This window comes from Mya arenaria, chromosome 10 (assembly GCF_026914265.1).
Source record: "Mya arenaria isolate MELC-2E11 chromosome 10, ASM2691426v1".
Classification (NCBI taxonomy): domain Eukaryota; kingdom Metazoa; phylum Mollusca; class Bivalvia; order Myida; family Myidae; genus Mya; species Mya arenaria.
Window position 1 is genome coordinate 65,909,935 of NC_069131.1, and position 20,953 is coordinate 65,930,887.

Sequence of the window (20,953 nt, forward strand, 5' to 3'; positions counted from 1 at the left end):
TGTACATATATTTTGTTATAGTGATGTAGTTCTAAAGTAGTGTTCATGTCATTCTTTGTATGTTATGTGTATCCGGCATTGTTCGTCATTCCATTTTATTATTGCTTTATGTGTGTTAACTCTGTATGCCTATAAATAGGACATGACTATTTTAATAAAAGTTACTGAAAATGTTCAAAGTTCAAAAGTTAAAATTTTGTTTAAGTAACACGAATTAAATAAGAAGAAATGAAGAAATGTACTAGCTAGTTTTTAGGCTGTAGGCCGCTAGGCAGACTTTTATAACCGTATCTCGGAAATCGCTTTAGGCTGTAGGCCGCTAGGCCTGCAGACTTTTATAACCGTATCTCGGAAATCGCATCGGCAGATCGACATAACATTTTTAACTTTTGGCGAATAAATGCGCGCACGGGCGTATCAACCCCAGCGCAGTTAGAACTGCGTTGGTCAACAACCTAATTTACATTAACAGTTACGTCGAAAATACCTAGTAAGCAACCTGCTTCAATTGCTACCGACTGCGTTCTGCATATTAATTGACGTTTACAACTGGGTCGATTGTTCCGAACTTTGTTCAAATTAACAACGTTGTTCAATATCATCTTTGTTAATTCGTTTACTACTATGGAAGTTTCAAGTATACACTTGTGATATGCAGTATTTTTTACAAATTTAAACAATTGCAGCACTGTTAATTTGTTTTTAGTTTTAGATATGAGCAAATTCTAAAATAGTTTAAATGTAATAGTTAACAACGAATCATTCGATTTTGAACAAAGTTCTGTACACTCGGTACAGTTCTGCACTTATCAAAAACAGTTGCAATTACACCGAAACTGTGTGCTATTTTGTTGCTTTCATATTGTTTTGATTTTTTAACTCCAGAAGAACTCTCTTCCAGCACAATTATGTTACATATATGTTTACTTGGTTGGACAAGTTAGTGATAATCTTTTAAACCGTAGCTAGGGCAGACCTCGGGAATAGCGGCGAAATGATGGTACATGTACATGTTCATGCGAGGGATAGAGGAGTTGCAGACATATGATAGTATGTCCTGAGCGGCGTTTATTAGTGTTCTTAAATCAGTACATCCACGGGGTCAAGCTTAGAGCAAAATATCTTCTCAAATGAAGATATAGCTGCTGTTGCATAGAAACTTGCTCGTCAAAATAAATTGATGCCATTTTGCACCGAAGAAACAGTCAATTTGTACCGCTTGAACAGCGTCTTCGGACATCTCTTTTCAAATGCGTTTCGTTCGTGCGTCTTAATTGTAAGTTACGATTCCATTGGTCGGTTGAAGTGAAACCAATGCAAACTGTACATGCATGGATGCTTTACAGATTAACGAGCCCGCCTCTTCAGTAGTTAGTTTTAGAGATACGCAGGAGAATACGCCATATCTCTGACTGTAACATGGATATAATGTATAGTGGATGCCATTCAGACGTACGTAACAAATTAAAGATTTCTCGTGCTTCGGGTTCATTTGATTTATTTCTCAATGGCACATGTTTCTCAACTAACAAATCAAACAACAGAAAAAATAATTTAGTTCTATACACCCACGAGTGAAACCAAGTTCAGGTACGGATAACTAAAGCGACATTTTCGGCTTACCAACTCGATCGTGTTCTTCGGGTTACTAAGTAACTATTTCAAAGCCAAAAAGAGTCGAGAAAGTCCACTACGCATGCGCCTAATAACAGTGTATGCGCTGCGATGCAGCAGGGATACAAAGCGAAACAGTATGTTAACGTGAACGACCGTAGGCGTTAAATGGACGCATGCTCAGTAAAGGTGTTTGCAGATTACGTTTGCGATTTGACTCTCCGTTTGCAGTGCATGCAGTTTAACTAAACAATCACTATTAACATTTAATTCAAATCAGTATGTTTTCAAATTGGTGTTATTAACAGTGTTTATGCCATATATGCCTTTATGGTCTTTGGCCTATTTAAAGGCATCGCTACCGAACATTTCAGGCTAAGTAACTACAACGTACACACACGCACACAGACATATAGTTTTACTTAAAACAATCACATTGATCGTTTGTCATATTAATCTTATTTTTTCACTTTTTCTTCTTCTTGCCAGATTTCTTTCCCGACTTTCCTCGTGCACTTTTCACCGACCTCGAGGATTTAGCGGAAGCTGCAGCGCTTCTTGTGCGCATGCCTGTAGCACTCTTGGACTTTTGGGCCTTCGGATCAACTTCGTCCTTTGATCTCGGAACATATTCTATTCTGTTTCCCTGACATCTTTTCTGCAATGTTTAAACATACATCAATTATGAAGAGTATATTATAAGCCGTTAAATTTTAAAAAAGAAAGTAATTGTTTAAGATGGAAAACCTAAAATATAACAATAACCACGTAATGGTAATTGTGATAATTGTGTATTTATCTCTTTGAGTTTTTTTTTGCAGATCTGCGTAAATAATACCTGATTGCATATTCGACAGTGTGTGGGCTCAGGCATCAATCCCAGGAAATCCCCTCTCAGACATTCCCGGCAATACCGAGTACCGCACCATTTACACATATAGGTCTGCAAGAAGCAATGACATATAGTAATTATATCAATCTTCTACTAAAAACATTGTAATGCGTCTATTTTCCTAACCCATCAAAATATCAGAGATCTCAGCTAGATACTTATTAAGGGAAACAAATGAGTATGGTTTTTCGACGCTCTTATAAACCACGGCGTGATTTTGTTCAGTTTGGAAGATTCGATACACATTAGCCTCTAAGGTTTTGCATCATCAAAATAAATATAATTTTGTTCACTTATGACGTCTTCGCATTAACAACTTGGCACGAATGGGATTTTGTTTTTGAAGAATGCATTGGACCTAATTGCATCATCAACATGCATGCGATTTTGTGTCTGAGGAATGTATAAGAGTCGTTGCAAATTATGAACAATTAAGTAAGTCACTTTAAAAATGCCTTTTTATTTGTAATCCAGTCAGCTATTGAAGTGTGGGTATGAGATCTTTGGAAAATACGTTATTGCTAGAGGCCGAATTTAGCTCTCTATGACTTTGGCTTTACCTATATCTCTGTGAAAACGCTACTTATGCTATTTATTTCATACTTACAGCATAATGTAATTGACGTTGTAAACATGAAACCAATGATAACATTGTACACGTTTATAAAGACATAATGGAACTCGTTGAACTTTAGATATATTTTTTAAAAAGAATACAAGTTAGTAATAAAGGTGTTTTGTTTGTTGTTGCAGGATCACCATGTGGCCAAAAGACATGTACACAATGTCCTCATGGGAGCTTTTAGGCGTTGCATGAACAATAATATGCTATGTTGCATGAACAATAATATGCTATGTGCTTTTGTTCACGTCTTGAAGTTATAACATACCGGAGCAGAAGAAGAGGAAGAAGAAGAAGAAGAAGAAGAAGAAGAAGAAGAAGAAGAAGAAGAAGAAGAAGAAGAAGAAGAAGAAGAAGAAGAAGAAGATTGATGTGTTTACAATGTGCCAAATTCGTTGATGACACAAACATTATCATCAGAGTCAAGTTAAGAAATCAAAACGAGTGCTTGAAGTGGTAGGTTGATAAACAATGATACGGGTTAAAATGGTTTATCTGTATGAGGTAGGCGTTTTCGAGTATATCGTAATGTTTATTTACTATGTCTGCGCATTCTATGGGCAGATTTATAACAGTCATTTAATCGCTGTCTCATATTGTATATGGTATGGTAAGGTAAATAACTTGAACCAGTGCTAATGATAATGAGCAGACATTACACAATTCCCGACGCCTATCCTATGTTTAGTTATTGGTGTCTTGAAAGACAGTAACCCATGGCTAGCATTATTTCATTGACATAATAAAGTGTTATATTGTTACGTTAAGTTTTTTCTCTTTCCGTGTCTGTTAGGTCATATAACTATATGCCTCTAACAAGGATCATCGTTAAAACGTTGGCTTCTGGGCTTGTCCCTGCAGTTTCCGTTGAATTATGATCCAATCATACGTAATTTAGCTATATGTGTGTTCATACTGTTTTGTTTATTTGCACAGCTTTTAAAAAAAACCGACAATATACACATATTGCTTTGCCCAGACGGGGAATTGAACGGATATAAAGTGCACTGTCACACGAGACTCCCGTTTGGCGCCCTTCCTTGAAGATGAGTCCTGAGGCGGGGTATCGATCCTGTGACCCCCATGTTGACAGTCAAGTGTTTTACCACTATACAATAGGATTTTCAAGACATTTAACGAATTAACAATGAATTACAAACACCATCACAAGTTCTAACAATAGCTCTGTTGTTAACATATATTGGGAAAAATGCGACATGAAATGCCCTATTTTGCAGAAAAGCTATTGAAAATTGATTGATTTCAGGCTTAAATAACAAATTTAGGATTTAATGAGTAACCACTAGCCTGAGCTGTTTGATGTTTGTCAATGAAAGTAGGTAAAGTAAATCAATTTTTACCAAGTTAATTTAGGGAATATTTTAGTCTTACTTGCTAAAGACCTTCTGGAAAGCACATTGCTTTAAAATTATGCAAAGACTATAATAGGATTATGTGGCATCCTGACTATGTTGTCTTGTTTGTTTCCTTGAGTATTCATTGCGCTTTGATCTTTATTACTTTCACGAACGCATTGAACAATCATGTCTTAAGACCTGCATATTTTATTTTCCCCGTAGTTGTCATTGGAAGCCTCTATGCATTTCAAAAATAAGTATGTCATAACATTCCTAATACAGACAACTTGGATTATGATAGTTAATCAGATAAGAATAGGAAGAGTTGACGAGTTTATTTTTGACTACCGGGTTTGTCGCATTAATGTCCATTTTATTTAATCTCCTATACTGATAGATAAAAGACATTAATAATAAAACTGCGAGTTAGCTAAGGTAACGCTATACCACACTTTTGTACCTCATAATATGTTTGACAGCCAATTTAATTATGAAGTTTATACAAAAAGTACACATACTGTTTAAAGCCTCTCTATGTCTATTTTTATCAAAGTGTACACTTGTGTATGTTCATAACAAGTTGTCCAATACCTTTATACAATGAAAGATCGTTTAAGTAATACGTTAAAATAAGGAGAACGTATTAAAGATATTTACCGTATTAGTTGTCGTACATCCCCACCTGCACATTATTTCAAATTAAAAGTAAACGATGTATTCCGTAAGCAACTTTAAAAATTTAATTACAAAATTACTGCTCAATTAAAACTTAATGAAGGTAACTTCTGTCACCTTTTCTCGTATAACATATCGCAATATCGGAAATTGATCTTCTATTAGTAATACTCTTATTCTTGTATGCTTAAAAGAACTCTTATTTGATATATCGCTTAACTACTGACGGTAAACATAAATGTTCGGTATATTGTATACTGTCAGTGCGGTACTGTCATTGATTTTCGATTTTTGTCCGAGGCTCCCTTTATCTCTGGTTTGTAATAATCAGTCTGACAGTTGGTATAACGTTCGATCTTTATTGCATCTAGGGTCATGGATTGCGACAAACAAGGAAATGTGTTTATAACTTAAACTTGTTTACAAAACTAATCTAACTTCATTTCGGATCTCAATAAATGCTGCGTTACATTCGCGTGTCGCGTTTTGTACATATGCTATAATGTATCAGTTAGTATAGCATTCGATTTTAATTAAGTGCATTGTGGTGCATAGACTGCTACCAACAAGGAAATATTTTCATAACTCAAATTTATTTAAATCGATCTCTACTTATCAATAATAATCTCCATAAATACTCCGTTATATTCGAGTCTAATATTACACACTGATTAATGTAGCAAATGTTTGAACATGTTTCGTAATTTAACTCTTTGAAAATAAATATATTTGCATTCCGTTTTCATAACTAATTTTTATTTTTGCACCGATATAATGGCAAAAGGAGAGGCCAAAACAACGGCTCTGGTGATGGTGGGGGGGGGGCGGCGGGGCGGCGGTCTTAACCGCGACCTTTTTAAGTCAGAGTAGACCCCGTTGTTTGGTATGTAAATATCAACTTAAGTTTTGAACCTAACATATACATTATGGACACGGATTGGTAAATTCTAAACAGACGCCAACCGCGGTTGATTCAACGTATGCCGAAAAATCGTCTAAATTTTTACCCGGCTCGATTCAAAACAATTCAAACGCAAGACTTAAATATACTAAACAATAGGAAGTTAACTTCATATATTATCTTCTTGAACGGAACAAATACAGAATTATCTATCTACGGTGAAGCATTTTACAGTCGACGATAAACACGGTGCATATCCATATCGGTACCCTCTTTGCGAAATCTACTGAAATCTACTGAAACGGTACCCTCATTGCACATGCCCCGATCATTCTCTGCTGAAAACAAATTGGTGATGGACAACAAGCCAGTAAATGCGCATTAAACTTATGAAAGGAAGTATGTCATGTGTAAAAGAAGTATACCACGGAACACAAGAATGTTATAGCTATGTCTGTTTTAGTAATGTGCCCATTTTTCAATTACTGCAACTCCACAATAAGCTACACAATATTGATATGTCTTGCCTCGCCCACCGCCTCTGCATGTTCTGCGGGCTTAAATGAACCACTGGTTTGATTATGTACACCCCATACATATTACATGTATTCAATTATATATCATATTCATACAAATGGCAATTAACAGTCTAAAATATATGGTAAATTCATATAAACACCCTACTTTCGGTTTTGCAGCGGCACGGGATACCTCTTTGCTATTGATTGTTTATATCACAGGTAGAAGAACGCAAATTTTACGTCAATAGATGCAGTCACATTTTATTGCTTCAAGAAGCATGCCATCGGACTTGTGCTCGCGTACACAATATGGACATCCTAGCTACGCCCCTGTCTGATATACTGCATGACTATGTTTAACGTGATATAAGAGTTAAATCAACTTTAACTCTTTCTCTATTTTATTCCAGTTGTACCCAAAATGATTTAAATCAACATTTTAGTGACAAACAATTCAGACGCTTGTGGTGTTTAAGTGTGTGACCCCGTGTGACAAAGGCACTATACAAGGGACGTCTAACCGTTTGTTGTCTGCATAATGCCGTTTTGTCTAATATTATTTTTGCTAGCCTTTTCTCCGATATTTGATTGGTCTTTTCTAAAGATTCTCTGTATTCTGATTGGTTCTCGTAAAGTTCTAGGAAATTCTCGACTTTTTCAGGTTAGTATTATTTATTCATTTAATTTTAAAAAGAATTACTGTTGTCAGATAGTATTGATATTGTTCATGTCCGAGGTTAGTATTGTCCGAAAACCGGGTATGGACGCAGAGGCAGTGGTGGTTACGCCAGACCCCTTTAGATTAAGCCACGCCCCTTTAGGCTTAGCCACGCCCTGAGGTAATGAGGTTACTCCGCCCAATCTCCTCTCACACACATGTCTTCATTAATAGTTCTGTTTCAATTTCACTATCAAAAATTCTAGCAATATATTTAGCAAATTAAGAAACAAACAGAGATTAAATGAAACAAATATTTAGATTGTCAGTGGTGTCCTATGGAGGTTCATCACCGTGAGATAGTTCAGCAGTGGAAGGTTCTGTCGTTGGTTCATTATCACGTGACTAAGTGCTAAGAAAGATGGGTTGCGATTGCCCTTATTGCGGGCGTCACAAATATTAGGCAAAAAAAAATATACCTGTGTTTCTGGTAACCCGAACGACCCTATTTTTTCCTTGCCGACCCTAATCTTTTTTTAGACATAAAAGTAAAACAAATAAATTCTATTGTTAAAATATATATTTCTTTAAATATATAGTTATTATTTTCATTGTTTGTCTTTCAATGTCCCCAGAGAATACACTTTAATTCCTGATTATGTATTACCGAGATGGAAATACAAAATGGCGAAGGGCGGCAAACCCTGTCAGATATCTTAAAATTGGCAAACGCATGTTTATGGTCAAAACACGTAGTTGATCACCGGAGACATATTTTGCTGTCTTTTTAATGAAAATATTCTGAATTATAGTTCGCAGTGTTATTTATCCATATACATGTCCAAAATAAAACTTAATTTTTACGATAAGGCTTTGCGTATATCATGCAGGCTTCTTACGATTAGGCTTTGCGAATTCATGCAGGCTTACTGCTAGGTTCCATTACACATTTCATTTATCTTTATATTAATTTATCCGCAATTATCAATGGTTATTTATTTCGCCTTATTTAAGTCCGATCACCTGAAATCCAAACAAAAACCTGTGAAAGTTAACACATTTATTGGGAATGTGTCGGCTGCAGATCAGACGGTACAATTTGTGACATCAGAGCAGGAGGGGCGTAAAATCAAAAGCGCGTGGCTATGGTTTGTATCTAATTCGGTCAGTCGGATACTGTATGATCCCATTTGATTGCCATGATTTCGCCTAGACTGGTACGAAAATACCAAACGATCGAAAAAGTAATAATCGTTGTCTGGGAATCTTAAAACAATGACGGAAATGTTTGAATTCACTATAAGTGTGAATGAAACTTTGATTGTAGTAATGTACGAAAATAAGATAAATCCACATCCGCGTTTACTTGTTCTTTTATTAACCTACCTCCACTTGAATGCCTAGTTTCAGGGGCTCACAGTTGACAAGAAAATCGGCGATTTTCCTCAAGCAAATTAAAAATTAAGTTGATAATTGACTGTTTGGCTGAAACATTATCAAAGATTTGTTGAAATTGAAGTGCTGGATTTTCCCTAAAAAAACGAGTATTGTATACAAAAAAGTACCAGATTTCATGGGCAAAATTGGCAGGAAATTACGGTAGTTGAAGGTAAGGAAATGATTTCAGACATTAAACAATGCTGTTTTATCAGACTTTTTGTAAATAAGGAAACGCGTAGATATAAGATAAGATAATTGATCTGATGCAACAGAAAATTGCATGATATGGAAAGTGTAAAAAAAAAAAAAAAAATCCTGACCTACTGACCCTTTTTTTTCCCGCCATGTCACTGGAAACACAGGTTTTTTTTGGGGGGGGCTTAGACTCATCAGTGTCACTTCTTGCCTGATCAGTGACAGTCACAATGGGATCATCTCCTGACACAGGCTTATGACTGATCTTAAGGGTCTGCAGCGATGAGAAAGTCGATTGAAGGACCAAAAATCTAAAAGATTGAAAAAATCAACTTCTATGTAGTTTTGAGGTTCAATATTTAACTAGCAAAAATTGACTCATATCGATGCAACATGAAAAGCTGTAATTAGGAGCTGAACATTTTTTACAAAAGAATATTTTATTAGATTTTCATTAAAAAATCATTTACGCTTTCCCGGAAATGTCGTAAAGCAAAAAGAATATGTTTCAGGGATGTGATTTGTCCAATGGTCCCAGAGACCCCCCCTCCCCCCCCCAAAATATGGGATTTTTTTTACTTGAATTTTTTTTATTTGGTTGCTTTCAGTTGTTTAAGTTTATATTCCAGTTTGCTTCAAATTTAAAGTCATGAGAGCCCTCAAAAGTGCTTCTAAAAAGCCAAATTTTTTTCTACAGCAGTGCGCTTTTGACCCCAAGAGCACCCCATAAACCCATGGCCGAAAAAGTTTCAGCCCTAGGACTGCCAGGTCAATCACATCCCTGTGTTTGTAAGTCAAATTTATCGGGACTTCCCAATCAACAATGTCTTGTGGCTTTGTGTTGATTGCAGCTATTTTAAAAAGATATACGCATTTTTGTAACCCGGAAATGAATTTCATCCGCGAAAATTCATTATTTTTCTGAATAACATTCTTATTTGACAAAATATTATCAAGATCTCTCAAGACATTGTTGGATAAGTATTCTGGGGGCATTTTGACATAATAATGAAGTACTTATAAAAAAAAATTAATATGTCGACAGACTTTTCCGTAATAATGTGAATGCTTTTTGATCCAAAATCTGTTAAAATCTTTTTTTTTGTAAAATTTGTAAAACTCCTAAATAACTCGCCAAGAATAAATGTCTCAACCCCAAAAAAGATCGTTTCTCAAATCTAAATAAAACAAGCATTTTTAAATGTTTAAGTTTTTGACCTGCCCCACCCACTTTTGAATTCCTACCGGCCCTTAATGTCACTGTTTCCTACAGCTGCTTGTCCTTGACCATGGTCCTCAGTGCAATGAAAAGTTTTCCATTATTTTAACCCCAATATTCATATCTAATCTTGACTTTTTCAGTGAAAACATTGGTGTAACCAGGGATTTTTGCTTTTTAGAGTCATACTGCTGAAAAACAAAACCTATAGGTGTCTGATTCTAAATGTTAAACATCATAGGTAAAGGCATAGTATTAAGGTGATTGGGTTATTAGATCGCTTTGGCCCAATGCATCGATCACCTCCTTGTCTTTATTTCAGCTATAGAATGTGAAAATAGCTGTTACTGAATTTTCTCTTTGCAGCCTGTTGTGATTTTTAGCTCTACTGGCCAAAGGCCAGAAGAGCTTATGCGATGGTAATGTGTAAGTAGTATGTGCGTCCGTGCGTTCGTGCGTCTGTAAACAATTGGTTGTGAACACGGTACAGTCTTCAGTTTTGATTGTATCTCGATGAAACTTGTACAGTATCTAGATATCCATTAGAGCTCGGTTCCTTTCGAAAACCAGCCAGATCCGCCCATAAATGCCTAGATTATGGGCCATGAAAGTTTTAAAGAATTGCTTTCTGTTTTTAGCCAGGTCTGCATGAGCGAATTCTATTTTTAGCCAAGTTTACATGTACATGTAAATTCAAGTCTAGAGTTAAGGGAGACAATTTGCAAGTCTAGGATTTTGAGGGACAATTTGCTTTTTGCTTCTGCAGTTGATTTTGTGAATTACTCTGCCTTGTTCTTATTGAAAGCCCAAAGGCCATTTTTTAGCTTTAAGTTCTGTAGTTTGCGCATTCATCTTAACAAAATTGGTTGTGAATGTTTAAGTTATGCACCTGGTGTCATTACTGGCCACACCCAGGGTTCACAGGTTTGGTAAACATAAATCTGGAAAGGTTTGAAAATCTTTTTGTGTGTTCTTGCATCCATCTCAGCACAATTGATTGTGAATGTTTGTTCAAATTGATCAATGTTGTCCTAGGATGCCCTTGACTTTGACCTTTTGACCAACTTTTTTTAACTTTTAAAACTACAGAAATTTTTACTACGAGTACAGTTTTGAAAGCATTTTTTTTTTTGTCAGATGACTTTTACTTGGCACATATTAAAATAGTTCATGCAACTAATCTGCTCACAATACTTTCTGGGCTCAGATGTTGAACGTGCTACGTTTTCAGGTAACCTAAACACAAAACATAAACTATATATGTCTGTTGCCTTTTACCCATACATACATGCTGTAGATTGATATGACCACAAAAGCCATGCCAGTAGAGCATAGGCCCTTTTGGGCCTCTTGTTTGGTGCTTGCAAGCGTAAAAAAAGTTAAATATTAGATCTCCCAGTCCTACTGTCAGTTGTCATGATTTGTGGAGAAGTTTCAGAGGAACCATTGAAACTGCTATATTAATTGTTCATGATTACAAGATTTTCTTTGTCTAATCTCCAACAGTTCACAACAAAAATATAGCAATAGTGTATCAGGGGTATCCGACAATGTAGATTTACCAATATAAGGTCATTGTATCATTTTTTCCACTACTAAAGCAATAACCAAAGCAACATAGTTCATATTTTCACCAATCATATATAAAAACATTAATCAAATTATTGTTTTCCAGGACACAGATCGAACAGAAAAAGATATTCTGTTTTAAAGACAATTTAAGAGATGAATAGTCCCGGTCCAGATATGGATGTGATTAAGGAGGTGCCCGGCTACAAGGTCATCCTGAAGGCCGTTCTCAGAGCACAGATACAACAGCTGGTGAGGAGTTAGGACTTCCCTGTAGAGCACTGACTTATATAATTATGGAGGACTGATTGCCCTCAGGAGAAATGATTACCCTATTGAGCACTGACTCGAGAATAGATGACTCGAGAATAAATGTGTGTAAAGCTTATGAAATCTTAAGTTATTACACCTTGTAGAGCACCGTCTACACTTTAGAGCATTGACTACCATATAAGCACTGCACTGATTATTATGTGAAGTACTGACTTTTGTATAGAGTTAGGATTTTACTGGGGTAATGAATGTTTTTATTATGCCCACATTGTCCATTGATCTGTGTGTCCATCTGACAGTCCTTCTTTCATCATTGTGTCTCAGCTGTAACTTCCTTACCATTGACAAGATTTTCATCAAATTTTACAGGACTGATATGATGACGAACCAAACTGATAAAAATACTCATAACAGTTAGTGTTAAACTAATGGAGAGATAAACTAGTTTAATGGTAACTCTGGTAACTCAAATATTTCTGTAAATACTGAAAATGGTTGTTATTTGATATAAGCTCGGTAGTCAAATCAATATTTATTGTAGAGCAGCATAAGTAAATGTGTTGCATGTACATGTATATATTCGTTATAATATTTGTGGTCCTGAGAAGACTGACCACATATATATTATACAATGTATTGTACTGAACTAATGTTTAGGCATAAAGAAGTCGTCCCTATAGTTTCCATTTCACATGCATTAACTTTTTCCACATCCACTTCAGGTAGAGCAGCTGTGTAGCAACACCGATGAGGAAGTGGTTGTGTTGACCGCGAGCATTCATGACGGGAGTCTTACCCAGATGGGCTCTGCCTGCGGAAACAGCTTCATCCAGAAGAACTACAACTTGAGGTCAAAATTCCTCTCCTTCTGTCTACAGAGTAAGCATTCGTTACTGCTACTTGTTTGATTATCCTTATATAAAAAAACTTGTTTTTGTTTGGTGAAACTATCAAGACATTATCTATTAGTCTCTAGGCCCGAAAGGAAAAAGGTATTGGTATTTACAGAGCCTTGATGTCGTTGTTGGTGGTGTCAGCATTGTTGTTGTTGTTGGTGGTGTCCGCCTTGTTGTTGTTGGTGGTGGTGTCAGCCTTGTCGTTGTTGTTGGTGGTGTCAGCCTCGTTGTTGTTGGTGGTGTCAGCATTGTTGTTGGTGTTGGTGGTGTCAACCTTGTTGCTGTTGTTGGTGGTGTAAGCCTCGTTGTTGTTGGTGGTGGTGTCAGCATTGTTGTTGTTGGTGGTGGTGTCAGCCTTGTTGTTGTTGGTGGTGGTGTCAGCCTCGTTGTTGTTGGTGGTGGTGTCAGCCTTGTTGTTGTTGGTGGTGGTGGTGTCAGCCTTGATGTCGTTGTTAGTGTTGTCAGCCTTGTTGTTGTTGGTGGTGGTGTCAGCCTTGTTGTTGTTGGTGGTGGTGTCAGCCTCGTTGTTGTTGTTGGTGGTGTCAGCATTGTTGTTGTTGGTGGTGGTGTCAGCCTTGTTGTCGTTGTTGGTGGTATCAGCCTCGTTGTTATTGTTGGTGATGGTGTCAGCCTTGTTGTTGTTGGTGGTGGTGTCAGCATTGTTGTTGTTGTTGGTGGTGTCAGCCTGTTGTTGTTGGTGGTGGTGTCAGCCTTGTTGTTGTTGGTGGTGGTGGTGTCAGCCTTGATGTCGTTGTTAGTGTTGTCAGCCTTTTTGTTGTTGGTGGTGGTGTCAGCCTTGTTGTTGTTGTTGGTGGTGTCAGCCTTGTTGTTGTTGGTGAAACTATCAAGACATTATCTATTAGTCTCTAGGCCCGAAAGGAAAAAGGTCTTGGTATTTACATAGCCTTGATGTCGTTGTTGGTGGTGTCAGCATTGTTATTGTTGTTGGTGGTGTCCGCCTTGTTGTTGTTGGTGGTGGTGTCAGCCTTGTCGTTGTTGTTGGTGGTGTCAGCCTCGTTGTTGTTGGTGGTGTCAGCATTGTTGTTGGTGTTGGTGGTGTCAACCTTGTTGCTGTTGTTGGTGGTGTAAGCCTCGTTGTTGTTGTTGGTGGTGTCAGCATTGTTGTTGTTGGTGGTGGTGTCAGCCTTGTTGTTGTTGGTGGTGGTGTCAGCCTTGTTGTTGTTGGTGGTGTAAGCCTCATTGTTGTTGGTGGTAGTGTCAGCCTTGTTGTTGTTGGTGGTGTTGTCAGCCTTGTTGTCGTTGTTGGTGGTGTCAGCCTCGTTGTTGTTGTTGGTGGTGTCAGCCTCGTTGTTGTTGTTGGTGGTGTCAGCATTGTTGTTGTTGGTGGAGGTGTCAGCCTTGTTGTCGTTGTTGGTGGTATCAGCCTCGTTGTTATTGTTGGTGATGGTGTCAGCCTTGTTGTTGTTGGTGGTGGTGTCAGCATTGTTGTTGTTGTTGGTGGTGTCAGCCTCGTTGTTGTTGGTGTCAGCCTTGTTGTTGTTGTTGGTGGTGGTGTCAGCCTTGTTGTTGTTGGTGGTGGTGGTGTCAGCCTTGATGTCGTTGTTGGTGTTGTCAGCCTTGTTGTTGTTGGTGGTGGTGTCAGCCTTGTTGTTGTTGGTGGTGGTGTCAGCCTTGTTGTTGTTGGTGGTGGTGTCAGCATTGTTGTTGTTGGTGGTGGTGTCAGCATTGTTGTCGTTGTTGGTGGTGTCAGCCTTGTTGTTGTTGTTGGTGGTGGTGGCAGCCTTGTTGTTGTTGTTGTTGTTAGTGTTGTCAGCATTGTTGTCATTGTTTGTGGTGTCAGCCTTGTTGTTGTTGGTAGTGGTGTCAGCACTGTTGTCGTTGTGCAAAAGTTTTAATTTTGGCTATCACATAAAACCTTTTCAGATATTGCAATGAAACTATACATTTTCCCAGAGACGTTATTAACATGAATATTAAGGTAGGAATCTCTGGCATTGGAAATTATGGAGGGTTGCACCAAGGGATAATGTTTACGTATCTCAGTGTTTTTCTCACTTTATTCCGAGTGGAGCCAGGGTCCTTTGCATTATGAAAATTCATAGTTTGGACACATAAATTTAAATTCAAGGAGTAATGCATTTTAGCAAAATTAAAGTTGAAACACAGATGAAAACCTTTTCAAAACGACTACTTGCTGTACTTTTTGGGATTAAAGACTTGTTTGATCTCTTGTGATTTTCAGGTTAATCTATGAAAGATTTTTAGGCTTATCTGTTTAAATATTTTGAGGCTAATGAAAGATTTGAAGGCTTGTCTTTTTAAATATTTTCAGTCTTATGAAATATTTTAGGGCTAATCTACTGAAAGATTCTTTTGCTTATGAAATGAAATATTTTGGCGAATGAAATAATTTTCAGGCTAATGAAATATTTTCAGGCTAGTCTATTGAAATATTTTAAAACTAATGATATAGTTTCAGGCTAATGATATCTCTTTTGTACCTTTTAGGCAACCATAACAAAACTGACAGAAGCTCTGCCAACAGGTCCAACCAATCAGGAACAAGAAGAGCAAATCGCTCAAATAGAGGCACACCTCGACATCAGCCCTATACATCAAAGCAAGGGAAGAAAGCAGATGACCCTAACGTCCAATCAAAACTTATTATGTCTGAGTGTCAAACACAAAACGTTGATGGTTCAGATAGATCGACTCAAGATGGATGTTATGATAGAAAAACAGTTGAACGTGTGGAAACAATGACTAATGAAACTGTGCGCAGTTATGATAACTCGTGGTCAGGTGTTTACAGAATTGGTGATAAAATGGTTGCTATGAAAAATAACGAATATAACAGTCCTAGTTTGACCAAGGAGAAATGTACAAGTATGTTTGAAACAAACGATGTACATGTGACTGAAGAAAACTATGGGAATGATGAAGATGTGGAACCTGATAGTTACACAGCTGCAGATACTAGTGTACAACATGGACTAAATGTTCCTGTATCAATTGACAGACTGGATGGTACAGATTACCTGACTGGTGAGTTTTCTGGTGCTAGCCCAGTGTTTTTTTCTGTCAGTTTGGAAGTGAAATTTTGCACCGTCATATGATTTTTTTTTCCTAATTGTAGAAATGAAATTTCAAATATTATGTGTGTCCAAAAGTTTAAATAAAAAAAGAGAAAATACTCTGGTTCACCCAAACTATATTTATAATTTAGACTTGTTGTTTCTTAAAGAAACAATCTTAATAATATCTGTACATTTTTAAGGGCATTAATGTTCATTTCTCAACAAAATTGGAATTCCAAATTTTAATCAAAATAAAAGTTTTTCTCAATCAGCTAGGCCCTGGCCTCATTCCTAAAGTGTTGAAAGTACTACACTGGATTTGTCAACTGGTTTTTATGACCATTGTATTTTATCATGACACCATTCATTGTAGCAATCTTGAAATTGGCAAAAAAAGTTGTTTGTACTTCTAGATTGTTGTATGCATTCAGCTTGATTAAATCGAATTGAGTGCTACAAATATTTCACACAAAATCCTGTTGCTACATCCTTGCATTTAAACTTCCCACAACATGGATCTGCACACCTAGCCTCGTCCGAAACATATTTTTTTGTCCAATCTCAGTTAATGTTTGCCTTTTGTTGAATAATGCTTAATAATTATAAGTGACAACGAGGCATCAAGTATTATCTTCTTTTTTTATAGGGAAGAAAAGGCCCAACCCAGCGTGCAACAACGACCAGTCATCTGACTCGTCTGGTAACGATGAATTCCAGATCCTCATGAAGATGACCCCGGTAGCTGGGTCTAGCGTGCCAAGCTCCTTGGCATGTGATCTGTGCGATAAACATTTCACCTTTGCAAGCAACCTTTATCGACACAAACGCTTGCACGAAAAACAGCGAGCCCATCAATGTCCGCACTGTGAGTATCGCAGCTCAAGGAGTGACCATATTCGATTGCACGTGTACACCATGCATAGGGACAAAGAAGGGGCCGACAGTACATCTACTGGCCAGCCGGATAACCTGACTGGACAGGAAGATAATCCAACTGCAGAAGAAGATAACCAGCCCGAACAGGAAGGTCAAGTGGTGTAGAAACCATAATGATCTGCATATGTTCAACGTGCATAAGGAAAAAGAGTGGCAGACATTATGTCAATTGGTTAATAAAGTTTCAGGAAGTAAAGTTTTTGAGTAACACAATGTTAAGTATTAAATTAATGTTGCATCACAATATGTTTTGGCATATGATTTCAGTGAGTTATTGACACATTTCTTTATAGATATATAATCATAATGTACATGTAGTACACTTGATATTGAATACAACGGTGATTATTTTAGGTAACATAGGTCAGGTCTTTCAATGAAATAAAGTCAGGGTACTGACATAGCCTTGGTGTTGTTAGAGTTGGCAGTGTTATGCAATACTTTAACCTTTCAAGATATTGAAATGAAACCCGTACAAATGTACACTCTAGTTTTAATAACTGTTCAATGATATTAAAGAGTTATGCCCCTTTTTTGACAGCAAAATACGAGAGGAGCATTGGTGTTAGCAACACGGAGCTCTTGTTTAAATAACTGAGGCATTTGTCTTTGGGACTTAAATCTGTTATGCAACAACTTGAAGTTTTTGACAAAAGAAAACAAGCATTCTAAATGTACAGATGGACCGTTATGAATTTTTTTTATTTGGACTGTAATGAAATATTTTTATTTTTTTGTCTTGGAATGAGCCAGTTTTTGTGTTAATGTCTAGAAACTTTGGATAGAAGACTGCTGACAAAATATCAGATCGCAGTTTTTCATATTTACCTTCAAAAATTGATGTTTTATGGTTAAAGCATTACTAGCGCTTTAAGAAAAATGAGTTTATAGGTAGTTTTCCAAGCAATTGAAATCAGCTCTTAGTGGGGTATCTTATATGACTGATTTGAAGGCAAAAATCAACTGATTCTGAGACAAAAAATAAAATAAAATCAACTGGCAATCTGTGAGAGTGCAGCTTTAAATCAAACATGCAAGGGGATTGGGCCACAAATTCGAAATAAAGAGTAAAGCACATCCTTACAAAGTACTTTATTATCCTTATTCTTTTAGATGTGCATTCATTTTTTCTTGCTTGATTATACACATCATTTATAAGGTAAATACCGGGTAGGCTGTGATATATTGATAAACACAGCAGAGCTCTAAAAATATGCACACTATTACTATATAATGAGCATTATGAGCAGTTTTTTCATTTTCATAAATTGTAGTTTGAATTTTTTTATAATAAATAATTTGTTGATTTTTTAAAACATTCTTTCAATAAAACTGTATGCTAATGTACCATCACATATTGTTATTTGTTCACATATATAGTCCACATATTTGATATTTTAATATGATTTAAAATATGATATTATAAAAGGTTTTCTCAAATAAACACTAAGTTTGTAATACATTTCCGAGGCAATGGCCAGAAATGAAAGACAGGTTTACCAAGGCAAGTTAAAGGTTTTTCTTAGGTAACATGTGAACTATTTAGTTGCTTTGATTGTTAGTTGTCTGTGGTGTTGGTCCATTAACCTAATATGATAAAAAAAATTAATCAAATATGACAGAAAAAAAAAATATTTTCAAATTATGTTGTTTTTTTTTAAAATACATATGCGTGACTAACAGGTCACTAAAGTAGGTCATCATTAACATTTGGGATTTTTTTTATTTCAAGCGACCTTCGTTGGAGTGCCCAAATTGATTACATTAAAACAAAATGTTGGAAGAGAATGAATATTATGCGTAAATTAAAATATGTGCTGGATTGTACATCTCTTGAAACTATGTATACCTCTTTCATTTGACCTTAAAAAAGTATTTTGGAATATGGCGATATCCTCTTTGACAATTGTACACAACAAAAAAAGAAGAGTTTGAGAAAATCCAACAAGAAGCCGCAAGAATCACTACTGGTGCAACAAAACTTATATCTATAGCAAAATTAATGAAGGAAGTAAGATGGGAAACTCTAGAACAGCTACGTAACAAGTACAAACTAATGATCTTCTTCAAAATGAAAAATCATCTCACACCAGAGTATCTCTGTGACCTAGTCCCTCAAACTGTCGGCATCTCTTATAACTAATGGTCGCGCAACGCAGATCATTATCAGGAAATTCCAGCCTGAACATCCTACCATTATAATTCATTTCTACCGTCTGTAATCCGAAGCTTTAATGCCCTTCCGATCAGTTTTCAAAGTGCAGCCTCTATTTCATCATTCAAAAATATGTTAAATAGCAACATCCCGAAAGTACCTTCCAGCTTACTTTATCACGGCAATAGATCACTTCAAGAAATGCATATGCCCCTTTGTACTAACTGCAGTGCTTTAGCTGCTTATCTCTTTCCAAAAAACATTGTTGAAAATTCAGACTGTATCAGCTGTGGCGTTGTAGAAAACTGTCGCCACTATTTCCTCATTTGTACATGTTTTTCCATTATACGGATGCAGCTACTGGCTGGAATTTCGAAGTTCTGCACCCCATCTTTATTTACTATCTTGTTTGGAAATGTATCACTTCGTCCTGAATCCAATAAGTCTATATATATATTCAATTCTGTTCACACATTTATAACGAAAACAAAAAGGTTCTAGCCGCCCAATCCTCCTACTCTCATGCTCTCTTTTGCTTTCCAACCTCTCACTCTATTCTCATACACTATACTTCATGCAGTTATCCATTCTTTTACATAAGAAAGATCATCAAAAGATTTCCTTTTTATACTTCTAATGTAACGGTCCGCTGTAGGCGGCGGATGTGCGATCATAGTATAACATTCCGTTACAGATGAAAGTACTTTCATAATAGGTATGTTTACTTGGTTGGTAATATGCAAATAAGCAAACCCCGGGCTCAGTGGGGATTGAGAATTTACTGTATATAAAGACCAGTGGACCCTCCAGGGTCAAGCATGTTTTCTCTGAAGGGATCTGTTGCGTCTTTGACGTTGCACTTTAATTGTGTTTCCTCTAAAACATTATATTCTATGATTTAACTTATTTTAGTTTTACATGTACGTAACCACATATAAAAACTGACATGTGTTAAATTGTATTATCCAAAAAGCCATGATATGCTCACATTTTGCAATTCATCAACGGTATGAAAGAGCTCTCAGAAGTTGTTTATCTTCTTCCAGCCCAATCCTTATAGTTATTACTTTGTATACTATTGCATATGTTTGTTCTTAGAAAATAAAATATGTTTAGTTAAACCAAAATGTATATTTTTAGCTTGACTTTACGACAAATATGGTGGGCGACACTACTAGCCCCAGTGTCGGCATCCAAATAAAATTTAGGGCAAGTTGGCATTTCCAATTATAACTACAATACCTTTTTTTTCAATTCACCTCATACCTCACACAGTTGTTGAGGACCAACTCATAATAAGGTTGCATCACTCCGTATCATCCTAAATACAAATTATGGCCCCTGAATGACTAGGGACTTTGGTTTAAGTTTTAGGGCACATTGTGTCCAGTTAAAAGTTTTAGGGCAAGTTGGGAGTCTCACTAATAACTCCTTTACCATTCATTCAATTGTTAATATAAGTTATGTCCCTTGATCAACTTAACGTCAAGTTTGGTTTAAGTTGCACTCTCAAAGATTTACCATTTTTACAACTTTTTTATTTTTTGTCTTGGAAAGAGCAAATTTTTGCATAAATATCTGCAAACTAATGATATAATATTGCTGACAAAAGATCAAATCACAGATTTTCATATTTCTGTTTAAAAAATAATGTTAAATCGTTACTTACGGTTTAAGAAATAGGCATAAAACATCAATTTTTGAACTTGTTTATGAAAATCTGCATTCTAATTTTTTGTCAGTAGTCTTAAATAACTGCCTTCCATGAATTTTCGCAAAAATTGGCTCACACCAAGACAAAAAATAAAAAAAAGTGGTCAAAATGTTCAATCGGTGAGAGTGCAGCTTTAAAGGTTAGGATTTTCACAAATTACTACATCGTACAATTAATTTACATAACTCGAGACACTTGACATAGGTCAATCAAGAACACTATCGTTGGGCAGAGCGCCGTAGCAAGCATGGTGCTAGATGATGGGAAAGGATTATGG

The 20,953-nt window shown here is 36.4% G+C and overlaps 2 protein-coding genes across 4 annotated transcripts; one reads left to right on the forward strand and one right to left on the reverse strand.

Annotated features, from left to right (window-relative positions):
* Positions 1–1,492: 1,492 nt before the first annotated feature.
* LOC128205703 (uncharacterized) lies at positions 1,493–5,357 on the reverse strand. The gene is made up of 3 exons (XM_052907598.1): positions 5,144–5,357; positions 2,453–2,557; positions 1,493–2,272 (listed from the first exon to the last, which is right to left on the reverse strand). Exons 1-3 carry the CDS (start codon positions 5,174–5,176, stop codon positions 2,081–2,083), a joined length of 330 nt encoding a protein of 109 aa, XP_052763558.1. The 5' UTR covers positions 5,177–5,357; the 3' UTR covers positions 1,493–2,080.
* Positions 5,358–7,141: 1,784 nt separating this feature from the next.
* LOC128205696 (uncharacterized) lies at positions 7,142–20,953 on the forward strand. Of its 3 annotated transcripts, none has more exons than XM_052907546.1 (5): positions 7,142–7,244; positions 11,771–11,916; positions 12,660–12,816; positions 15,303–15,839; positions 16,518–20,953. In XM_052907546.1, the coding sequence occupies exons 2-5, from the start codon at positions 11,821–11,823 to the stop codon at positions 16,910–16,912; spliced, it is 1,185 nt and encodes a 394-aa protein (XP_052763506.1). In that variant the 5' UTR covers positions 7,142–7,244; positions 11,771–11,820; the 3' UTR covers positions 16,913–20,953. The 3 variants fall into 3 exon arrangements, with proteins under 3 accessions (XP_052763506.1, XP_052763508.1, XP_052763507.1); XM_052907548.1 differs by lacking the exon at positions 7,142–7,244 and adding an exon at positions 7,302–7,319; XM_052907547.1 differs by lacking the exon at positions 7,142–7,244 and adding an exon at positions 7,339–7,422.